Source organism: Dreissena polymorpha, chromosome 15 (genome assembly GCF_020536995.1).
Source record: "Dreissena polymorpha isolate Duluth1 chromosome 15, UMN_Dpol_1.0, whole genome shotgun sequence".
NCBI lineage: Eukaryota > Metazoa > Mollusca > Bivalvia > Myida > Dreissenidae > Dreissena > Dreissena polymorpha.
The window spans coordinates 53,523,046-53,550,164 of NC_068369.1; the positions used below are offsets into that span (position 1 = coordinate 53,523,046).

Sequence of the window (27,119 nt, forward strand, 5' to 3'; positions counted from 1 at the left end):
GCACATACAATGAACCGTGTCAATCGTAAACAATGAGAATCTTGTGCATAAAGTCTTCAATAACTTTTTTAATATTGATAATTCATCAATAGGATTAATACCGAGATTAAATGGATATCAGTAGATCATCCTGCGCGTAAGTATAATGTCGAATAAGTATCGTAAATGTACAAACCTTTCAAAAACTCCGACGAAAATTCACAATTCACCCGTTTACCGCCATTTTGAACACCAGTTACTATTTTTCTCACTTACGCCACGCCAGTTACTTGCGTACGATCCACCCCCTGAATATTTTACACATGATCATTCCGGACTATTGGTATTAAACACGACAGTATTATATTTAAGAAAAGATATATTATGCATATTCAATACAGGACGAAAATACAACGCGAGCATCAATATAACAATAACTGTTGAGATATCGTATGATATAACAAATGATCCTTCCGGGACATTGTCATTGAAACCGTCTGTGATTACATGTAATATAATCAATGGTGATTATAACAGAATGGTTCATCCATGAAAGTTTTAATATTGTTAGCCTGTATTAATGTCAAACGTATTGGGAGGCACAATGTATTTGCATAATGCACACTAAGTACAAATTTAATGGCATTGAGTAAATAATAACACATCGCGTTGAGTAAGCAATTTACCATTTGTTCATCAAATGAACACAAGGCTATACCGTTTACGTACATATATGAGATTCTTGCAAGAAATTTCAAGATTATAAAACAAAAACATCATCATGAAAACAGGAACACGCTCGTGATGCGTCATAATAACCGCCTTCATGGTAGTAATTTCCCGCAGTTTTAAAACAACTAGTTCAGCTGATTAACAACACACACGTCTCTCTAGGATTGTATGGGAACCGACGTTAAAAAACATGTTGTTCTCAATATTATTTACTAGTAGTTCGTTTTTTTCAACCACACACTTTGCAGTGTAGATACAATTACAATCATGTGTATGCATTCGTATGGTGGTCGGTTTTAGTAATAAAGAAGATGTTAAAATGTTTGGTTTAAGCAAATTGATAAAGAAATCATTAGGGAAGAAAAGTTGGGCTCTTTTTATTTCAAATCGTTTGATTAATACTTTTAAGATCATTGATCGTTTGCTATTAAAATAATTAATTTAATAAAAACTAACACAACGCTTATGAAATACAAAATGTTAATGTTTGAAAAATGTTTTATTAAAGGGAAATCAATTCAACATCGATACAATGTTAAAGAGTTGGGGATGCTGACAGTTAGTTGGAACATCTGACAAAACCACAGTATGAACATCTGACAAAACCATAGAGGTACGCGTTATACGCCCAAATGATTATTCACCGCAGTGCAATATTCTTCGTTTCGAAAAGCTGACAAGATTTCCTGTCAATTATGTTATTTAGGTGATTAGATAATTTCGATTTCTTAAGATCGGTCAACGAATGGAAAGAGATTGATATTTCCTAGAAGTATATTCCGTAATTAGATTGACAGGTTAAGAAGGGGATTTGACAATAGAATTAAGGAAAATCAGACGAAATTAGAAGGATCAAGAATATTTCATGGATTCAGCCCAAAACGTTGTATGTATTCAATTAATACCCACCGGTCTTCGCACATTGACAGTTTTTTGTACTATTTTCAAGAAATATTTGGTATGGTATTTGCTCCTGATTAAATCCATAAAATTAAAAGACACATACTTTACAACTCAAGCTGCATCAGCAAATGAGAACATGTTTGTGTTCCTCTATATAAGGAATGAGACATTTCGCCAATAACATTTTAAAGCTACGCCATAGAAATAATGAAATTGCATATAGTTATACGTAAATATGTAGGCTACACAAGCTATACACATGTACATATGAGAAAATATATAAGATTACTTTAGTACTAAAGAGATCAATACCTTGTTTCGTTCATATTCAAGGCTGTATGCCTCAAAGATCTGGGCGTTGTTGATGGCAATGCCGCAGTAGGACAGATAGGCGGACAGGAGCTTAAATAGAATGTTACACTAGATAGGTTCACAACAACCGCATATTTGATAATAATACATGCTTGAAAATATGTGTACTTTTTGTTGACTTACTTGCGCACTCCAATCAAATATTATAAATGTTATAGGTGTCCATGTGTACTTGCACGAAAGATTAAGCGCTAAGAAAAGTAAACGACATCTTTCTTAACAAAAATTCAAACATATGTGCTTTCCGATATATTATTTTAACTTGCAATATAATTTGATACATCCTAACACTTTACGGAATAGACACGTTGTCAATTAATTAAGCTGTATATTGGATAAACATGTCAAGACATCGTCCACGTGGTTATTTTAAATCGCGATCTCCATAAGGTTTCAATGCTAACAAATCGCTCGGAATTTTCTTATAATAAATTGTCTATTTATTTGCAAAGTAAGTAGGTCCTTGGGAAACATCATCAGAATTAGGACTAAATTCTTTTTTATGGGTATTGACGTAATTATAGCGTTGCTATAGTTACACAAAGTGAATTATACCGACAATGCAATAGAACAAGTAAGGAAATAGATGTTTGTCGTACAAATGAAATTAATAAAGGTCAAGCTATTATGACCTTCAGCAAATCGTGGGTTATTGAAATACAACAAATAGTATTTTTAATTTGTTATAAGATATTATAACAATTGACTTAACATTGTTCCTGATGACGTTTGCTAGACCGTTTTGATAGAGGTCCTTGAAATGTTTGTTGTTTTATAGTTTGCAGATGACGCGACAAAAATCTTATATTGTCATTAAAAATCGAACAATAAAATTGAAATATACGTAGTATTAATTAAAACATATAAAATGTCCATAAACACTTATCTTTTAAAAAGGTTTACGCACTTATGATTATATTCATTAACGTCTTCGCACAGAACATTATTGGTAAAGACAATCCAAATGCCTTCTTTGCGTCACAAAGTCGGTTTATAAAGTTTGCAATCAATCTTACAGATTTAATCCAACAACACAACATAAATAACAAGCGATGTGTTTGTCACAAACACAATGACCCTTCTACACCGCTGCGAAGCAATATATTTGACCTTGAAGGATGACCTTGACATTGACCTTTCACCACTCAAAATGTGCAGCTTCATGAGATACACATGCATACCAAATATAAAGTTGCTATCTTTAATATTGCAAAAGTTATGGGCAATGTTAAAGTTTTCGGAAGGAAGGACAGCCTGACTGACGGACAGTTCAACTGATATATACCACCCTACCGGGGCCATAAAAACAAATGAAAATTAATATTATTACAAAATAGTGTTGTACCTTTTCATCTTCCTTGGTAAACTTCAGATCATTGGACTTGTTGATTACTTGAACCACGGCCACGATGTCGCTGTCAGAGTTCCGGACAGGCATACACAGCAGGGAGCTCGTCATGTAACCAGTGATGCGGTCAACCTCGTCATTGTAGCGCTCATCCTGAAATGTTTGAAGGAGTACTAGTCACGTGATCTAATGATTTATTATATGTCTGCTCTGATATCGCTCTGATACAAAAGTGATTGAGATTATTGTATTATATAACCTTAGTTGATGTTTATATCAATACAAATCTTTAGAGGTTCGACATATTACACGGAATCGATTTTAAAGTTTGCAATTTCGGTAGAAAAAATGTGATTAAAAACAACTGATACAAGATGAAGTACATTTTCGACACAACCATATTCATATAATTAAACCGAAAAAAGTATGATCGTTTTTGTTATTCTATCTAAGCTTCACCAGATATTACAAAACAATATTGCAATAATATGTTTTTCTATATACAAAATCAAAAAACTTAAAAACGCAGTGAGTTTAATCTAGCAATAACTAGTACACATATGTTAATATGCATTTACGAACCGAACAACGTAAATCTTAAATAAGCTGTCTCTAAATATTTTACACTCATTAAATATATGTACATATACACTAACCATCTATTCAATAGAATGTGCATCTGTTTGCGTAAATTGGAACAATCAGGGTTCTATAAACTGGACATATTCGGAATGGGATCAAACATACAAAGGAAACAGTACTGTCACGCGATACTTAAAATCAACAGACATCATTAGGTCGTATAACGACAAAATTTAACAAAATATAAACTCTCGAACCCTTCTTTCTTTAAAAATGCCAGTATTTCTGTTCATGCCGTTCCATGACCAAATTATAATGCAAAACAGGATATAAAATATTTTCACTTACATAGTTTTATTATTATTTTATAAGAATAGTATTTACTATTTTACTCATTTCCGTATTGAATTATATAGAAACATATCCAATATGACCATAATTACCGCAAGTCAACAAAATGAATGCTTATCTCAAACCACATCAATCTTTTTGCATTTGTTTTGCTATTTGATGTTAATACGCCGATAAGGCGTTAAGAAAACATTACCAGATAAGTATAGCTTTTGCTGAGTGTGAATTTGGCCGATCGTGAAACATATAACCACACTTTACTACCTAGAGTGGAATAGACAAATGAGTAAAAATCAAAATCTTTATCATACTAGAATATATGCATTCATCTAAAAATATATAAATCCTATGACAGATCAGGTCTGGTTCAGATTAATTTTGTCAAATGTTGAAAGGATTTTACTATTGGGTTTTCCATTTAAAAAAAAACTTTTAGAATCAAGGGCAAGTAGGGAGATGGACAAATACAACAAAACAATCTTGACGTGATCACAATTTGACTGTATCGCTAAGAAAATCTACAAATTGCTTCCACTAAGCAGTGAGACAGTTATTAGACTCACTGTATAAGGTAATTCGCATTGAAAGTGGCCACAACATGAATAGTATGTACCACAACCGTTTGCATGCACACCTTAGATGTATATTAAGTATCATCTGTTTAATCGTATGTACCGACATTTTATTGATCTGTTTCGGAGATTTTTTATTCCCTTTTATATAAACAGATGTTTTGTTTTCACTTTGGCCTTCGCTTGACTGTTTTACAGCTGTAGAAATGTTGCTATTTTTTAATCTAAATATGTTTTGGAATGCGTGGGTTTATTTGTACATCGAAATTCTGCTCTCAGCACGCTTTTAATTCCCACGGCGATGGTAAACGTCAAACAAAATTGAAAATCCACACTTATAACGTCATACCTCTGTGTTCAGGTGTACCGGAGTGCACATATAGTGGATTCGCTTAAGCTTAATACTTCGTATTCTAATATTTTAATATTCAAAACATGTAATTTACTTGTGCATACTTTTGAAAGGGCGTCTTATATAAAACTAGCTGACAGTATCGTATAACTGTATACAAACATGTATATAAACCAATATATAGTTTATTATAATTTCATTCAGACATATTGTAATTATTCATAAATCTATATATCACCGCATATGACCGCTAAGGTTAATAAGCAGGTAATAAAAAGTCATAGTGCAGACATATAAGCTTGTCTAAATAACAACCTCGAATTTCTCTTAAAGTCAATAGATACGTTATTATTATTTGTTTACCAAAAAATTATGTTGGTGAATAAGATACACGTTCAGAAAGAGTGGCACCAATACACTAACATATAAGAGCTTTATGCAATTGCAAATACCCTTTGTTTGTTCAGTATTTTTTAATGACATGTACATGGTTGGGAAAATCCCATATAATCTGTGCATATTTGTGATACAGTACATAAATACAAGTGTTGGTTCTCTTACACATACTCGTACAAATGTCGATTTGTGCTGAAATTTACATAATCCTTATTTATTTCATTGATGTACTTAGCATTTGAAATATGTGATAATTGATAATTTTCACACACCCCTCAGCAACGCTTATCTGGCCGCCATTTTGTCCGACAAACAAAGCGTGTTATACATATGGAATGGACGCAATTTTTAAGAGTTTACACAGATTTTATTTCAAATGCATGATCATTACTGTTCGATCATTATTCAAAACTGTAGGTGCTATACATACTTTATAAAAGGTTATTATTTTATCTTTATTTCTTGAACATATGAACGAGTAATGAGAAAACAAACACAATAAATAGTTTAACCACACCAGGTGTGTGTTCTATAAAACGTGTTATACCGTTTGATGCACAATATTATTAAGCAGTTTGGGCAACATAATAATTGCCACACGTGCTTATTAATCTCAGCGTAATTGTCGATGATTAATAAATAACAGTATGTTGCGTGGATCTCAGAATGAAGGAACATTACGGCATTGTTAGGTACTGTACACAAGAAAAGAAAACTATTTAATTACTTAAATGATTTCCAATTATATATTTATTTTCTGTGGATCATAAACAAGGGAAATCATTATAAATTGTTAACTTAAATATTGTTTTAACTAAAGTTAAAAACAACAAAAAGGTGATTTCAACGCGGCTTAGCCAGCTTAAAGCGACTTCAAGTGTAAAATGTACGGCTTATATTACAACAACAACATTTCTAATACAACATATATTGATACGGGGAGAAATGTGAAAATTGCAATTAACATATAAGGGCCATCTTGTTATAAATAAGCAAATGCAAATGTAACAGGTTCGCATTAAACATAAATGTAATAAAATGCATATTAGACTATCTGTTAATGAAACCACGAAATCAGGCCTGTATTAAATTATGGTTACAATAAAAATTTAATTTATATCTAAAAAAAATCGGTGTCTTTTTAAAAATAACACAATAAAACAAAGATCTAAACATTTTTAATAAACAAAAAACCCATCATGATATGGATATGTCATTTGAATTTAATAAAAATATTTTCAAAATTATATATGAATAGCCACCGGGTTCACTGTCAGACGGTTGAATACAAGTTCAAAATCAATATAAAATAAATGCTCATTTTTACAACGGATTTTTCATCACCTCCCTATATAATATGTATAAGAAACGTTTCTGATAGTCTGTCTGCCGTTAACTCATTTAGTTTTTATGATTGTATTAACGTTTTACAAAGCAGTTTAGTTTAGTGTGCGGCTTTAATAATTTATTTTATAGAAAAGAGCATAATACATCATTACAAATATAGAATTTCCCTCACGTAATCCGCTATAATTGCGATCTGCTTGTCGGAGTTTTCTAATCACTAGACAACGTGACTATGTGGGCGGAGCGATCGATAATTTGGCGACTGGTCAATTACAAGTGTCAGAAGAGAGATACAGCATACGCCTCGAGTTTTTTCACAATTCTACCTAATTGCAGCCTTGATGTTAAGCATATTGTCAAAAGTAGTATTTATATTTGTATTATATCGCATACATGTGTTTACGAAAAACTTAATAATACTGTTTCAACAAACGATTACTCTTGCTATTATTTTCCGACAAGGTTAATTACAAACGTTTTACTTACAATTCTTTAATTAATAATTTCATGAGTCTATACCGCAAAGTAGTACTTTGGTTATTGCTACGACGAAAGAATCGGATGTTTCACAATATTAACAGTACATATATTAATATGCATGGAGTTAATCTCAATAAATTATTGGCCGTGGTGTCCGAACAGAATTCTCGTTGATATTCATGGAGCGAAAATCGGGTATGTTTCAAGACTCGGAACATATCATTTTTGTCCTGCAGTTGTTTACTAGGGACACAAATGACATCAGTATAATTTTAAACGCCGATTGTCATGCTTACAGAAATTTCTTGTTTAATTTGCGTTTGATTTATTGTTCTAATTTAGTCTTGGTTAAATATTAAAATACAAATTGATGACGCTTATATTATCAGTTTTCATGACATGCTGAACATGAAGCTTTTTATTTGTTTAGTCTGGTTAACCAGTCATGTATATATACATATATTGTTTGAATGTTCTGTAGCAAATATAGTAATCAGCAATTTTAATTTACTGTCGACTTCCTTTCAAACATAGCTAATCACACAATTTTTCCAATTAGCAAATTTGAATGGAAATTATTTATGAAACAACACATTCGTCAAACTTCACACAATATAACGTATATATTATATCGATTTTTGCTTTAACAATGTTTGTTAACATGCATGTCCTGTACTTATATAGATAGCGCTGGTGCATTCACTTCAGATTTCCAGACAAACTCGATGCATATCGTGTACTTATATAGATAGCGCTAGTGCATTTACTTCAGATTTCCAGACAAACTCGATGCATATCGTGTACTTATATAGATAGCGCTGGTGCATTTACTTCAGATTTCCAGACAAACTCGATGCATATCGTGTACTTATATAGATAGCGCTAGTGCATTTACTTCAGATTTCCAGACAAACTCGATGCATATCGTGTACTTATATAGATAGCGCTAGTGCATTTACTTCAGATTTCCAGACAAACTCGATGCATATCGTGTACTTATATAGATAGCGCTAGTGCATTTACTTCAGATTTCCAGACAAACTCGATGCATATCGTGTACTCATATAGATAGCGCTAGTGCATTTACGTCAGATTTCCAGACAAACTCGATGCATATCCTGTACGTATATAGATAGCGCTAGTGCATTTACTTCAGATTTCCAGACAAACTCGAGATGCTAGTGTAGGAAAGAAAACTGTTTTGTGTTTTGTGTTTAATATCTTAATACAATGACGGCATATTTTTTGAAGAGATTAAATAATAAAAATTGAAGTATTTTTTAAGCAGCTAATGTTTTATAATCTGATTTATATTCTCTAATACATCTTTCTATGAAAACCGATACACAGATCATCGGAATAACATAGTTACACATTCCACGTTGACATAACTTCAAGCAATGTACATTAAGAACCATAGATTGTTTCTCGATATAATTTATTATATATGTGCGCCGTATAATTTTCTTTGTCATTGCATACAACTTTGTTTTCATTAAGAACGTAAATGCACGATGTCGAAAACATGGAACGAACGTTACATAGAAAGCAGCCAAGACCAATATCCTTTCAATCCTGAAACGGGCCGATGTCAATTATTTCAAAGCGAAATCAATTTATCTTCTGACAAATGCAAACACCGTTCTGATTTAATACCAGTTCGGTTTAAATTATTAAGTTGTGATGAGCGCACGCGCCACAACTATCTTAGTTGTATTGTGGAGGCTTGTGTGATTGAATAAATATTAAAGTTTGCGCTTTGAAATTGTATTTAATAAAAAAGTACCTCATTTTAAGTTTTTCTACATCAGATCAAAACAGGAATTTTGAAGCTGGAATAATTTTCCTCTCTGTACGCATTATAACAAAAAGAGTCGAATACTTTGGAAATAGGAACTGCCGTCCACGGTAAAAGAGTCTTTTAAACTGATACAATATTTTGTGTCAAATATGCATTTGCAGACGAACAAGATAGCGTCTAATAGAAATGAGACAGATTAACATGTTCATTAATGCGTATAATCTGAAACGTTACAGTAAGAATAATTCGTCGTATGAAAGATATATTCACTGGGAAAGAGAGTTCAATTCGGATGATTAATTTATGCATTCCCCTAAAGCAAATGTCGAAAATAAAATTAATTATTTTACATGCTTGCAGCTTTGTTGTTAGTTAAACTGTACATTTCATTGTTCGCTATACTTTTTTGCCGATATTATAAAAAATTAACTTGTCTCAAAACAATTAATTACCATTACAAAATGAAGATATTTCGTGGTTGCCCGTTAGTATGAGGACGATTCTGTTCCGTTAATTGATGTTTGTGTTTAGGATGTAATTTTTTGTAATGTCGAACTGCTCGGCAATTATGTCGACATTTAATTAAACAACGCCGTGTTTATAAGACATAATTCCAGTCGTGAAATTATTGAAATAGTTAAAAAAAATCCAGTATTTTTAAATGAATAATCCGTGTTTTCTTTAATTGTATTTGAACATAAATCTTCACTGTAACAGAGATATACCGCTGTTTGGAGAAGCGAGAAAAGAAAGGTGTTTTTCTTCGTAACTGATGTTGTATGCTACTTTATTAGGATCAGAGTATCAAACATGAAAAGAGCTATAATATACCACGGCAAAATGAGTAGTATAATGAGTAACAAACGGTTTGTCACACGAATAAAAATAATGGCGTAAACTTACAATTAAAATATGTTTTTTTTACGGGTAATCATTGTAAGAAATTGATGAAGTTATAAAGTGTTGATGTGGTTTTCGTTATATAGTGCGGCATTCGTGCATTTTTATATAACGTATTAAAGATGATAAGTAGTCATAACCCGGATTACAAGATGGTTAATGCGATAGTTCCTTAATGCGCATTAATTAAACGCATTTAATGACAACTTAAAAAAAGCAAAAGTAGGATTAGCCAATAAGATAATTTAATTTTTATACGCATTACATATCCTATTGTCATGGCAACATGTTCATAATTTATGTTGTATGTTAAGGCAACTTCTGCCTACAGCGAAGTATTAATGTACGGACACATGTGTTTTGCCAGAACGATAACTTTTAAAAGCAAAAACAAATCATGTGATACTCCTTGACACGAGTTGAAACAAGGCATATAAGTTGTTGAGACAATCCTGTTGAGGTCTGGATATTATAAGCACCTCAGGGCATCAGAATAAAAACACACGTGTTGCTTCATCCAGAATCAAAACATATATATTTATGTCCCGTAACATGTATGCCTTTCTGAGATATACGACGAAGGAGTGTTCTGAATTACGTAATTATATACATTATTGTCGTCTTTTTTCGTTTAAACCCAGATGTGGCTTTGAAAACAAGATGAAATCATCGATTTATTATGAAATATAAGTCTGCCGATGATATAAGGCGGAACTATATTTTGAAACGGATAATAAAAAGGTATTAATCATTGTATCTTTTTTTTTCGAATGAAAACGAAATTTATTTTGAAATAAGTTGATTTCATTTTATTATTTTAACTTTATATTTATATAACATGTGTTCAATTAAAAGTATCGTGTAAGTACCAAAAACGATGATAAACATATAGCACTCCTCATCCATCAATATATATATATATATTTATATATTATATATATATATATATATATATATATATATATATATATATATATATATATATATATATATATATTTATTTATATATATATATATATATATATATATATATATATATATATATATTTATTTATATATATATATAGCAGGTAAGTACCAAAAACGATGAAACACATATAGCATTCCTCATCAAAGCAATATATATATATATATATATATATATATATATATATATATATATATATATATATATATATATATATATATATATATATATATATATATATATATATATAGCAGCTCAGTAACAATATAATGTTCGATTCTCACGCAACATATTGGCTGGAGTATTGACATCGTTTTATTTTGTGTAAATATTGCGCTCTAATTATTTTAAATACTTGAAATAAGTGCAAATCTCGACCATATGGATCGAAAGAAATAAAAAAACGTAGCAAGAGCATTGTACGGAGACTCCTAGAACAAGCCAATGTCAAATATAGCAGGACGAAGCTTAATTGCCCTTTAACAGGTGCTTTGCTATCAGCGCCTTAATGGAAAGAAAATCCAATCAAAGCGTACAAACGGATATGTTGATTTAGAGAAGAGTAGTTAACAAGCGTTTACGTTATCTCTTTGGTATTTGTGTATGGCGCGCACGTCTGTTCGTAGTTAAATCTGGTTCGTATTACCAAGGTTAATAATTGTTATAATATCACATTTACTGTTGTTTATAATCTGTTAATGTAGGGTTTCGGACACAAGCTGGAATGAATATTATACCAGCAAAAAAAGCCAAGTATGGGATTTTAAATGGGACAATCACATAAAAACAATTCTACAAAAGAGGTCGAAATAACATTTGCAGCAATCAATCTAGATATGATTTAATGTTTCACCCAGCATAATGTGCCATGAATGATACATTATTTCCCCGTGGGTCGCAACCAACTAAAATAGTCATGCTTTTCTAAAACATGGAAAGAGGATTCAGCTTCTAATCTAGTTCATAAATCTAGGAGTTTTGATAAAAAGCTAACTGAGTATTTTGAAATACATGTATTCTTCATTTTTTAGTATTTCATTAGGCATTGATGAAAATCTCAAAGATATTACACCTTTATATAAATGATCTTTATTAAAGCTGACAACGCAGTAAACGATGAAAGTCACGAAACTCTACCGCGAATGAAAATGTTTTTGTATACTACTTTTAAACAGAAAACAAACTATAAATTATATACAACGAGACTATTGCCAAGCAATATATTTCCCCTACCGGCTCCACCATTGTCAGAACTATTTATTTTTATTTGTTGCAATGGAAACCAGAATTTTTGACGTAGGAAGAAAATGAAATGACGTGCATAATTTCCATATTGCCATCTATCCATGTTGCAAGTTTCATGAAAAAATATGAAGAACTTTTAAAGTTATTGCAGGATCCAAAAAAGTGTGACAGACTGACGGACTGACGGACAAACAGAGCGCAAACCATAAGTCCCCTCCGGTGAAACCGGTAGGGGACAATTACTAACTCTGGAATCACCGTCTGGGTGTGGTTATTGCAAAGCACTTGGAATTTTTTATAAACAGGTTTGTTAATGACCAATGAAGATGACACATTCTTTTCGTCGAATGCATCATCAAATTGTTAGAAGTATGATTAGTTAGTCCGTACATGAACAAGTAACATTTAACAGAAAATTACTTTTAGCCAACGTTGTTATTATTTAAAACTGTACGGGTTACTCTTATGAACAGAAAAATGTATGTAAACGGGCTACAATTGCGTTTTAAACACGCACATCTTAAGTTGAAATGATTGTGTTTCGATTTTTTTTATGACATTGAAATTTGATGAGATTTAAATGTAAACTATTGCGCGATTTATTCAGCATACATGTATTTTATGATTCACTGATTACTAACTCGTTTAACAAAATTACTTAAACAGTATGTGTTCCAGAGAAGGGATTTCGAGATCATGACTAATTGAGGGAGTGTTATAGTGTTGATATCACATATATTTACATAGGGCAATGTTCAATGGATATTCATTCGAATCCATCAAATTTTCTTTTTATTTTATGCTTTTTTTCACCGTTTATTTATATTGAAAATGAGTTTAACTGAATAATTTCGCTGGATTTTAGACGTCATTTCGTCGGAAAAATGACGTCATTTCAAAATTAAACAGTGAAGAATATCGTTATTTTTCACTGTTATTTTTCACTGTTTAAAACAGTGAAATACCAGTTTTATTTCACTGATATTTCTCTATAAACCACCGGAAAGCATAAAATAAAATATTTTACGTAATTTATTGCCTTACGGTGTAACTTGAAACATATTCATATGACACAACTGCATATTTATGAACATTATATGATTTTCTTAAGTAGATTCACATCTCTAAATTACATGGAATACTTCTTAAGTATATTGCTTAAAGTTCATTACCTCCAAATGTAGTCGCCTGAAACCAAACAAAAGGATTATGACAAACATATCTTGACAATAAACATCACATAAAAATTAACCAGTTTGAATATTGTCAATATTTATAAGGGATTACAGCGTTATTGAAATTACTAATAGGACTATAAATATATCACTTTCATAGAACATGTAGAAGTGCGTGACAAGTCAAACATATTTCATGTCTGATATGATACGCGATGACGTTTGTGGTAAATAGGTATAGAGGGATGAAACATTCGTTCCACAAGCTATAAACTTGATCTTTCGTCACAGTAAAGTAAGCAACACAATGTAGTCGAACAAAAATATATTGATACTACATTCATCATAGAATCATACATTATGAATCACGCAAGATAAGTTAAACATGATTTACTAACCTTTTCAAATGCTTACAGAGGTATATATTAATTGTACCCCATCATGTTTCGTATATAATCATCTGCATCTTTTGAATAAATAACACACAATAAATATACAAATATATAAATATTTTGTAAGTGTCTTAGGTCAACATTCCTTTGGGTGGTATTCAGAGGTTAGACAAAGAACTTAATATTAACGTCCACATTATATACGAATACACTGATTTCAAGCCTTTTTTCCTCCAAAATGTTGTCAACGGACTAATTATTATTTAGATGCGGTAATTCTATCCATCCATAGGCTATGAAAGTGTGTCGCTATGAATGTTCGTTTTGACATGTAAAACATGTACAAAATACGTCAAACATATGCTTCATATGATAAATAATGCATGCACCAGTTATCGCTTATGATCAGTTTATAATATGTACGTTAAGCGTTGTCATATGGACAAAAATTATTTATTTGAAACGATAAACGCGTTAGTTCAATCTAGCAACAGGTCCTATATCGGATAAGAAATGATAGATAAAACAACCAAACCCAACGTCACATAAACTCATGAATCTCGATTCTTGCTTTTGTTATTAAATACACTGCTTAGCTTTAAGAACATCAGGTAATGCTCAAAAAGTTCAATCTTAAAAACACATTTTTGTATCTGAATACAATTGGTTTAAGTAAAAATTATGCAAGGAACGCGCAAAAGAAATGTTAATGAAATCGTCATTACAAGTTCCTACAACCGAAAGCCTTACATTTCCTTCGCGTTATATAATTGGTTATTGTCAACATTCAAAGTGTCTTGTTTTGCTTTCGATATAATGATGTATGACACTTTATAGTCGGACATACTTGTTTGTAACCCTAAACACATGTACCTGTTTTCTGTATATCGAACAGTGTTTATAATTGGAAAATCGCGTTGTACAAGTGATTGCTAACCTGATATGTAGTAAGATTCAAGCAATTATATTCGGTTCGTTTAAGCATTTTGTTGCAACTTTTGCTCAATGTTGAAACATACCAGTGATATTCTCACTATTTTTAAATACCTATTGTAAAAATTTAAATATCAAATATTATTCAGCAAACCCGAATATAAACATTAAGAAAAACAAATTAACAATATGTCGTCAAAGTTAAAATATAAACGCACTTTTAAACGGTACGAAAGAGATTGCACTGTCCTCCTAACGGCAACATGTATGATCAGTCATTAAAGGGGCCGTCCAACATATTTTGGCATGTATTGAAGCCTGTCATTACATGCTTTAATTGATAGACAAATCTCCAGTAAAAAAACAACAAGAATCAGTGACACCTGGAGTAAAAGGTCTCCCGCCTAGACCTCTCGACCACCCATGCTCATGTTTAGAGCGGATGTATTTTTTACCTATATAAGCAATCCTCGTAGGATCCCAAAATAAAAAGACAACAACAGAACTTTCCAAATTATTCAATCGTTTCGCGTCGCACGAAGCTTTCTAATTTTCAGGTTTTCATATCATCAAAAATGCATACAAAATATATTTAAGAGCATGGCAAATGGTCATTATTACAATTTCCTCAAAAATAGCATAACTAAAGCGAACATTTGCGAATCTGAAACAACTTTTTTTAATTTTGTCAATTTTGAAATCTGTTGGACGGCCCCTTTATAACCCCAATACTCCGACTCCGTTCGAAGTACGTTCTGAAAAATGTGACTTAACAGGCTCGAACTGTGTGAGAACGGAGTGATCGTAGAAGCAACGTGTTACGAACTGTCTTCGAACTTTGTGGACGGCCTGGAACTGGGTTGAACAGGAGAGGTGTTTCAGAACTTTGAGCCTACTCAAAATTTTCTTCCGATCATCCCGTTCTACAATTAAACGTAGTAACAACGTACTGGAAACGGAATGGACATACTAAGAACGGATATGTCGTACTTAGGTCGGGTTAGGAACGTGCCAGAACGTAGTTCGATCGGACCAAAATTACCTGTACGATGTCACACAGATCGAGTCCGTTTCTAGTCCGTCCAATCCGTTCTCAGACAGACCGACCCCGTCCGCACTACGTCTCAAGTACGATCTTGTTTCGTGTAAACAAATAGATTGCAACACGTTCTATAAGTTCTCAGTAAGTTCTTAGTACGTTGTACTCGTTTTAATGGGTTCGCAGTAGGTTCCAAGTACGTTGTACTCGTTCAATGCAGTTGTTTCAACGTTCAAACCGTAAATACAATACGTTCAGACAATGTGCATATAAATATAGGTCTTTGTCCCAAAATTCATCATTTGTGATATACAGTTGAAACATGGACAATCTTGTAGCTGTTAATTTTTTTAATGTTGGCTTCGTGCAATTTATGTTTGAAGCAGAGCAGCAATCTAATGTTTTGTTGGGCCGAAAAAGAAGGCGGAGACGACACAGAACTTGTTGGGTGAGAAATTTGGCAGAATTATTTCTTGGAGGAATCACTAATGTACGTCTGGTCGGCTCATAGCGTGAAACATATATAAGAACTGGCAGGAACGTTATCGGTTTTATAATCGCCGTGCAGAACGTGGCTTCAACTACATCCTTAACGTACTAAGAACGTAGAAGGACGAAGTGAGAACTGCCTTTGAACGAGTTACCACTGCACAACGAATAAAGAACTGCGCACGAACGTGATCGAACTGGCTGAGGACGGGCTCGGTCTGACTGGAAACGGTATACCAACGGGAACAATGGGAAAATTGACCCGATTTTAACAGGATTAAGACGGATAAGACGTGGTCGAAATGTCTAAGAACGTGCTTGGTGTATGGGCTCCTTTAACAATAAGCGAAATCTATCTGTCAATCTTTATAAATGTTATGAATGACAATATACACGTCATCATTTATATTTCTACGTCAATGCGATCTAGTTAATTTCTCTTTGCACGTACAAAATACAAGATGGCAGTGACGTCAAACGAGAGCCATAAACAACTCAGCAGTATATCCCAAAATCTTGGAACAGGTCCTCTTTCAAATGTGGCAAGAAGAAATCTTACTGCCTTATATGATATGCAAACGTCTTGAGTAAAACGGTTTAGATTATATAGAGGAGATGAAACACACCTTATTTAGGATATTACCCTATTAATTTGATTAAGGATTTCGACTCATGTCTTGGAATGCTAAAAATTCCATACTCTGCTAGACTTATAAGAGTATTAATAAATCGGTCAGAAGCAGGTATTGAATATCCAATATTGTCTTATTACAATGACAGCTGATTCACTTGTATTATTATGTTTTTCTCATCTAAATTAAGTTTTAAATTAATTTCTTACATAATCTTTTATTAAACTCGACAATTTTGATATTCCATGATCGTGACAATGTTTATGTTTAGTGTTTTAGATACCTTTAGTTATAGTTGTTAAAACTTTCAACTTAGAAACGCACACATCTTTAACTAAAAGTCTGACGTCAAAATACACAATAACAATCGAATGTTAAAATGCAAACATATATTTATCACAATGTAAAGACGTGGTATCGAATATTAGGTATTAATTTGTCTTTTTACTTCTAATAATCGGCTACTAAACAACTATATGAACGTATTCACTTTAATGGACAAAATATGAAATTCGCACTTCAACAACTATATTGTTTAAAATTCAGATCAGACACTCATATTATTTAATCTTTCTTAAATTGCGTCGTGTATAAATATTCGAGTCGATGTGATTGGCTGAAACTTTTAGAAAGAAGATATACGTTTTAAAATAGAAACACAACAATATATATTATACCACACATCATATATTGATAGTAAATACCGCATTATGAGTCATTTCACAAAGGGGACACAACTTTAAGGTAGCATATAATGGGATTTATAGCAAACATGAAATTAAATTAAGATTTAAGTTTACGAAAAATTAATCACCCAATATATCGATGATACGGAACACAATGACGTCTATTCAATATTGGTCTAAAGCTGTGACGCGTTTTTATAACAGAATAAAAACCTTATAGTCTAGACAAGTCTGCAATTAGATATTAAAAAAAATGATTTGTGTATAAATTTTTCGTTAATTTCTTGCGCTTTGCAAGAAACATTTTAGAATGTGTGGGCATTTTCGGAGAACGGTTATGTTGTCGGTAACCAGTTAGTGTCAATAAAAACTAGTTTTATTCTTTAACGTCTTTTGATCACAGGAAACACATGCCGAACGATGACGCATACATAGTGCAAAACGGCCGTATTGACATGGCAAGTGCACATAGTAATCCGATGGGAACAATGTGACCGTTCAATAACTTAAATGCATACGTCGTCATTTACTTGCTTTGTCTTATAAACAGGCAGTTCAAAATATGAACTTATATAGAAATAGTATTTACTTGTGATAATGTAATTCGGTTAGGACAGTCAATGGTTATTATAACATAACTTAATCTTAAAATGGAGATTGGGAACTATGCATATGGGCCATGACTTGTATAAGTGAGGAACTAAAATGTAATTTAAACTCAAAATGAATGGCGCCAACTGTCTTTAAAAGGCAAAATGTTATAGTTTGATGTTGCTGTTTTTGTACCGCTGTTGGTATAACTGTTTGTGGTTATTTTTAAGTTGATTTTTTTGTTACGTTTGTAATTATGGTCGTGCATCTTGCGTTTTGGTTATTACAGTATACATTTTTAGTATTAGGAGTTCGATTAATCACGTTATATAAACTAATAAAATTATTATGTTTGTGTATTGAGCATTGAGTAATACATTTAGTAGTACATATTAGAATCAATACTTTCTACAACTCGTAGCGCACATCTCTTTGATTTTTCTTAAAGAAACATGAAAAATATCCATAAAAACATCCAAGTTCTCTAGCATTCGAAAATTCATCAAACGTTATATAATGATACAGAGTGTTTTTCCCACAGTTGTTCTCCATGTTATTAATTTGATATAATACTCTATTAAAAATGCCATCAAGGCCATTTTTTTTATCAAGCATTATGTGCTAAATTCATACTATATGTGAATTTGTTCTTTTTAGCACATAATGCTTAATACAAATTATGGGTCGTTTAGCTTCAAACGGCACACACGTTGGTTCCCATAAAATGCTGGTGTATGTTTATACATATGTATATGGAAACGCATCTAAATTGTAACAGCATGAAAGACAACATTACTTACACAAAACTCTGCTGAAATGTAAAGCATACTTTAATTTAGTTCTTGTCTGTCCGACACTCAAGAGTTTGCCTATTACACACTTATAATATATTTAACAAAATGACGAAGATACTTACAGGTATTTTAAATAGGTACTGATTTCTGCACAAATATGTTCACACACATAGTCACTTTCAATCTCTATTCCAAAATACTGCAAAAATATACTGCAAAAATAGTCATAAAAAGTCGTCTTTAAAAAATATCACATCTAACGTTTTGACATAGTGAATCTGATTTCAAACAGTTCATGTTTCTTTTCAACATCGTATATTATAATTAATATGACGTTAAGAAGTCCGAAAAAATAGACATGCGTATTATCTTGAAGATATTTATAATGTTAAAACGGGATTTGTTTTTGTCGCGTTTTGGATGAATAATAGAACGAAATTTCAAACTGTCACCCTTGACCTTTGCATCCATTTATATTTGATTAGCATCATAATCTTGCTTTACGCCATTTATGACATTTCGAATGAATTCTGTTTAACACGTATATGTTTTATTAATTGGCCATTTTCTTTCGGTTAGACGCAGCATTATGCTGTATGAGCATTGATTACCAATTACCACACAGCGATATTTATCTAAGCTATATATGGCATGCTCCTATGCTATTATGTTTTGAAGGCTTTCTACTGAAAAATACCGATTGCGAGGATTTTATCATTATGTGTCTAGTGCATCGACCGTTAATTTCCAAAGTGTGTACTGTACTTCACAGTATAACACATTTGCTTACTACCCAAAATGGTAAATGTTAAACGTAATTTCCCCGGTCTCTGCAAAGAAGCGAAGTTTGATTCAATTATGTAAACGTTTATAGACCAAGAGCTAATATATATATATATATATATATATATATATATATATATATATATATATATATATATATATATATATATATATATATATATATATATATATATATATATATATATATATATATATATATATGTGATATTTAATTATTGTATGATAATGCCATCGCTTTATGAGTGTTTATGTATAGCATATTTTATCCAAGTGGTGAAACTTGTTCGACGATAAATCAATGTACCAGCATCTCTGTCGCTCATTTTTATCTTTAATTGAATTATGTTATTAGCTGTCTATTGTTTTACAAGTCGAAGTTTAAACCAATGACGAGATTATTCTACTTTTAACCCAATTATTATAATATAGTTGAATATATACAAGCATAAAAAGGTCATACTCGACCTGGGGTGGAATGATTATTATTAAGTGGTTTTCTAAAAGTATTCATAGCTTTACATAAAACGTAAAATATATAGTCAGTACATCTAATTCCAACACCTGATTCAAACAAAGAAATAGTTAATCGCTTCCTTGACCTGAAGACACGCAGAGATAAATTTTCTGTAACAGACGCTGCTGTCAATAGAGAAATGAATGGAACCCGCCTTTTCGACAAAGGCTTTCAACAGATACAATACCTTTCTGGCAAATGCAATTACATACGTAAAAGCCGTCTCACAATAGTGGTCCAACGGGCATTCAAGTTTATTTAGACGGATAATATAAAGGTTCCAGTAAATATTGTTCTCCCGTAGACTTATACTCATCAAAAACGGTACTTTATGTCGACAGACGCGACATAATGTTGTTTTTATGGAAGCAAATATTAAAGCCTGGTTTTCAATGTTATACGAAGTATCCGTTAATAAGCTCGTGATGTTTCAAATGCTATGGTGGGATAAGAGTATTCAAAATCAATTATTGAAGTATTAAATGTCGCTGTATTACAAACATTTTGAAAAATACGGATATTAAGCGCGAATTTTAGTTCGATTACCCAAAAAATATTACTAGAAAAATATGGTTACGATATATTAATGTGTATTATGTGTTTTTTTTTAAATATGTTTGTTTATGGAAATGTTTTGTTGTAATTAAATAAACGTGACGTTTTCTTTAGCGATTATTGCCATCAGCAAATGTTTGAAAGTAAAGTTCGGGTGCTCATTAACATAAAAAGGTGTACTTTGACAAAAAACAAAACATGCATCTCATAGAATGGAACAATAATGTGGTGTCACGTAAAAAATGAAATCACAACATATATTGAATACAACAACTGAACGTGGTAAACAATTATTATAGCAGTTTGTCCTCTATTAATGTCATCGGATTAATTTCCTAACTATGTGGCACAGAAAAAATACAATACAACACATAAAACAGTCACCACACACAAACGCATGAATAATAAGTTGATCTGCGATTTACAATACTAGTTGTATTTATTACACACGAAACTGCGCAAACAAACTCTTTAACAATTATATATTGTATGGTATTAGTGCGTTTGTGGACGCTTTAATCTAAAGGAACATTTGAGGGTCATTTTGACTCCCTTTAAGCTGTGTGTCCATCACACAGTGCCTATAATGTATGACACTGTCACATTTCAATAAATAAACATTAGGTCATAGTGTGTGGACTCTTAAATCTGACCTTATGTCGATATCTTGTATGGTATTTACGTAGTAGACCAGGCAACTTCGTGACTGATTATTCCTATATAAAAAGAATCTTCCATGGACTGTAGCCACTACTATCATTCCATATGTCTATGCGATTTCAATTTTGTATCGTCACGTGACGATGTGTGGTTATAACCAATAATTTGTTTCCTTATCACTGATTTGTTTTATTACTAGGCATAGCAGTGTATATTAATGGTTGCAAAATTGGATATCACAAGATTATTTTTTCACGTATTTCTTCAACAGAGGTCTCCAGAGACTGCATACACTTTAATGTTTAAAATGTTTCGGCAATCTCAATTTCGTATTGTAATTGATCAGTTTTTACTAAAAATATTTGCCTAGAACTTGATTTATTTTATAATATGTTTAGCAATATATACTTATAGAGTATAATTGAATACAAAACGTATTGTTTTGGTTATTTAAAACGTCAAACGTAAAAAAGGATTTATAGAACAGGCAATATACTACATCACTCATACCAAGATCTGACATTCGCCAATTAACTGATTAACAAATATAACAGTTTCAGTATTCGCACTAAAATTTAATTCATATCAAGTTAAATACTCAATATCCGCATTAAACCCATCGAATTCTAATGTATCGATGCTGTAAGGTACATATAGTGAACTGTGTTTGTAAACAACGAAACCGTTGTCGCAATATTATCGACTACAGACGAATATTTTTTTATTCAAATTAGAATAGCGTCTTACATGCCAACATTTATGAATAAAATTATGTAAATATCGAATTATTGTAAACGAACTGCTTAAAGCACCAGATGCGCATATGTGCCGATTGATTCATAGATAGTAAGCCTACGAGGTACAATTACGTACTGGCAATTACATATCACACTGAGATGTGCATAGGGCGACACACAATCACTTATTTCATTTTATTTTTTGTAACAGCAAATAAAACCTTCTTGCAAACAATTCAAGTATATTATTGTTTTACGAGTGTCAGATCTTATTTATCACATGCTTTTAAATTAGCAAATTACAAATTAAATAAATATTTAACGCAAACATAATGATAAATCCCGAATGGTGGTTATATTTCGTACGTCATTTGACGTTGCAACTTCATTTCAGCAAAATATAAAAATGCGATTGGTCAATCGAACGAAAACTGAGCCAATTAAAACGCTATAAAAGTATATTACACATGTGTAAGATAAAAATATTCGTAATAGTCATATTACATGGGAAACAGGGTTTGGCATGTGATAAATCATTGTGTTACATATGTTTTAATTTGGGATTAAAATAATCATATAATATTGACATGCATGATTTAAAAAACCGGATTTATTCCTTTAAATTTGTAATAAGTATTGCTTAATCAATTGGGATATATTCAAAATAAAAGCTTAATATATAATGATTGCTGCTGAAGTATCAAATAATGATTTTCTGTCGAACATAATTTTTATTCCAGAAGTGATGACTCCCTGTTGCAAGTTACACGCAGTAACATTATAAATGAGTCTTGTTTGAAAGTAAGTGTTGCTAAGTTTGTGTAACAGGCAAAAATTACGCATATCTAATGATTTTTTCAATTAATATTGATATTTCATCGTGCATGTTATTGATTTTGATAATGTATATATATTGACAATATGAAATTATATATATATCCTGCAAATACGGACTAAATTAATCTGTGTGAAAATTAACGGTCCTTAAATACGAAGATAATTTTTATTTGCATTATTATGAAATAACGGAGGACCCCATACGCCCCATATTATTTCATTGTACTACGGCATCAAGGTACTTAGGCGTGCAAACCTAATCTGCCATTATGTCAATTCGGTATATTCCTGATGCGATAAATATGTCTAGGTCTAACCTATCATTCATCCCTTTTGTATTTCTTCAAGCAAAATGACATTGGATGTATATTGAAAGCAATGAAGGTTTGCGTAACCGGAATAACGCATGTTTTCTCTCGAAAATGTCATCCAGGTGGGCTAAACACTGGTTTATATCATCAATTTCGCCCGCTGAAACGTTTGCGTCAAAATAATAAAACTGTTAATAACAGTTTTTCATCGGTTCGACAAGAATAAATTACCTTTGTAATATTATTTCAGTTAAATGGGCAAATAAGTAATAGTGCAACACATTTGTTGCTGTTTACTCTACTTCTCAGTGTACATGTGTTAAACCATGTCAACGTTTTAATGCACAGAACAAGGTAAGTGTGTCGTGTATTTATTAAGCATACCTTTTATAAGCTGAAATAAACAGATGCAATATGAGTTTCTCACGTGAGCATGCGTTGCTCGAAAGTCATTATACATGACATTAATAAGAAACACGATCGTAACATTCAGAATAAATGCTAACAGAGTAGGTTACTCAACGTTCTAATAAATTATGTTCATTACTTAAATTTGATATATATTGAAACTTACTTTAATATTGCTATATTATGAATATTTTTGCTATGAAACAATACAACACTTTTTTGTTATGATAAAAACGTATATTTCAATACACGTAAGCTTATTAATATTGTATAGATACCGCCCATGTTTTACAATTTGTTGTATCGGTTTTATAAAATATTGTATTAAGCGATATACACTATGGTTTTTATATAAACTACGTAGTATTTGATACATTTTAACATTCATAACACAATATATTGTAAGCACTCAATTAAAAAATTATTATTTTTAGATAAGACAAAGAGAAGGACGGAAATACGGATGGCAAACCTACAGATTCTTCGTGTCAACATGAACGTAGCTAATGAGATGGTCTTACGGTGCATTCAATAAATAATAATGTGTATATGAACTTAAATCATGTGTTTAAGCATTTCGATTTATATCGATATGAAATTAACAAACGTGAGCACATGCTTATATCAATAAGTCCCTCACTGACAAAATATTGTAAGGAAGCATATGTATCCGCAATATATTACTTATTGTTTTATCCTTTACTTTTTGTCGCACAAACTAACTAGATTGTAGAACATCTAAATTTAATTTATAGTTCACTATGAAAATGATGATACTAAAAATAGATATGAACCCGCATAAAACATGAAAATTATGTTAAACAATTATTATTTATTGGTTCTATGGCATTCCAATGCGACATGGTCGTTCTTATTTGGTTTTCAAGTACAATACCTGTGCATTATAGGATACTTACATCGCACGTGACATGCCTAGAATGATGCCAGTATAGATATAAAGAACACCAAACACTGAGGGGACTTATTACATCACGAGACAATTTCCTAACGTTTGATGGCATTAGATTGAATACAACATTCGTGTTCATATGTAGCTACAGCAGTGTTTTTGACATAATTTGTGTATATGTAGGGGTAAATAGCTTCTGAAGAAAACAAATGCTTTTTTGTAACTTATTGAATACACTGCAGATTATAAAGTATGGGTTTCACGTTAAATGTTGCTTGAAAATAAAGAAAAAATGAATGCGTGTACGCGTTCAAATATGATATAATAGGAATGTAGCCGAGTGTGAAAGAAATGAATGCAATAACTAGACCATATATGACAATATATGATATAAAATATAATCTAATCTGGTTATCCCTTCTTTTTAAGCTGTTATGCTTTGAACTTTAAATTAAAATGTATATTCCACTTGGAAAGGCTATATTGCTTAGTGATCCAAACACGTGTATTACATGACCCATTAACGCTCAATTTCGAATACATAACTCCGTTAAGGGTTCACACATATTAAAATGAACCCTTGATTATCATGACTTATCGGAAACCAAGAGTACAATATTGATTTTGTTCGGTCCCATTTACATTGACATTCAAAAAAATAAATGTCAAATAAAACGTGCAATGTTTATAAGAAATGTTGAACATTTTGTATGCCAAGTAAGGTTAACTATAACAATAGTACTCTGCTTCGCGTAAGTAGTTTGTACAGTTGTAAGAGTTCACAGTAATAAGTGCAGCTGTGGAAAAAATCGTTAAACCAACGTTAGTGCAAGCAACTAGTATATACAATTTTAGTATAACTAGCCAAAATTTAAATCAATGGCCTGGTATCTGGAATTAAGTTTTTTCGTATGCACCAGACTAAATGTTATTTTATTCAATTTTGATCGTTGATTCTGCAGCAAATATCTTAAAAAATGATGACATGTTGCCGGATAGACGTGTCGCTTCACAGACCCTGACGCGTTTCGTGCGTGCGTTGTTTGATTGACAGAGCTGTTTTGTTTTGTGCGGCCACATCATGCCCGGTTTGCGACAATTCAATGAGGGGTCGGGATCTTGCCTCGACCAGGTCTATAGTGTGTCATTTCTATACGTGCCCTATATATTTGATAGGGAATTAAATATACTTCCCGAACCATAACCTCATAATAGCACTAAAATTTATATACCATAGGCGGATCCACAGGGGGAGGGGGGGGGGCGGACGCGGCGTACGCCCCCCCCCCCTAAAATCTCCAAAGTTAAGTAAATTCATTTGATGTTTTACACTTAACTAGATCTAAATCACCTATTTAAACTTGTCAAAGCCTTCAAAATCGCAAAAATCGTGGAGCTTCCGGGGGGGACCCCCAAAACTATAAACTATGCACTTTTTTGGCATTATAAGAAGGTACTTTGATGAAAGTATATAAGGCGTGACATGCTCGAGAAAAGTTGTCAAAGCCTTCAAAATCACTAAAATCGTGAAGCTTCCGGAGGGCTTCGCCCCTCTAGACCCCATAAACGATAAACTATTCATTTTTTTTTGCATTATACGAATGTACTTTGATGAAAGTATATAAGACTTGACATGCTCGAGAAGTGGTTGTCAAAGCCTTCAAAATCACTAAAATCGTGGAGCCTTCCGGGGTGCTTCGCTCCTTTAGACCCCATAAACGATTAACTTTTCATTTTTTGGCATTATACGAAGGTACTTTGATAAAAGTAAATAAGGCGTGACATACTCGAGAAGTGGTTGTCAAAGCCTTCAAAATCACTAAAATCGTGAAGCTTCCGGGGGGCTTCGCCCCTCTAGACCCCATAAACGATAAACTATACATTTTTTGGCATTATACGAAGGTACTTTGCTGAAAGTGTATCAGGCGTGACATGCTCGAGAAGTGGTTGTCAAAGCCTTCAAAATTACTTAAATCGTGAAGCTTCCGGGGGGGGGGGGGGGCTTCGCCCCTCTAGACCCCCTAATCGATAAACTATTCATTTTTTTGGCATTATAAGAAAGTACTTTGATGACAGTATATAAGGCGTGACATGCTCGAGAAGTGGTTGTCAAAGCCTTCAAAATCATTAAAATCGTGAAGCGTCCGGGGGGCTTTGCCTCCCTGGACCCCCTAAACGACAAACTATGCTCTTTTTTGGCATTAAAAGAAGGTACTTTGATGAAAGTACATAAGGCGTGACATGCTCCAGAAGTGGTTGTCAAAGTCCTTCAAAATCATTAAAATCGTGAAGCTTCCGGGTCGGGGGCTTCGCCCCCTGGACACC

At 32.3% G+C, this 27,119-nt stretch overlaps 1 protein-coding gene across 1 annotated transcript in view; it reads right to left on the reverse strand.

Annotated features, from left to right (window-relative positions):
• Positions 1-27,119, reverse strand: part of LOC127859755 (dual 3',5'-cyclic-AMP and -GMP phosphodiesterase 11A-like) — a 72,990-nt gene that overhangs the window by 25,611 nt on the left and 20,260 nt on the right. Inside the window, exons 2-3 of the mRNA XM_052397264.1 lie at positions 3,332-3,487; positions 1,927-2,016 (exon numbers count right to left, since the gene is read on the reverse strand). Coding sequence (XP_052253224.1) covers positions 1,927-2,016; positions 3,332-3,487 — 246 coding nt within the window. The remainder of the gene's footprint in view (positions 1-1,926; positions 2,017-3,331; positions 3,488-27,119) is intronic.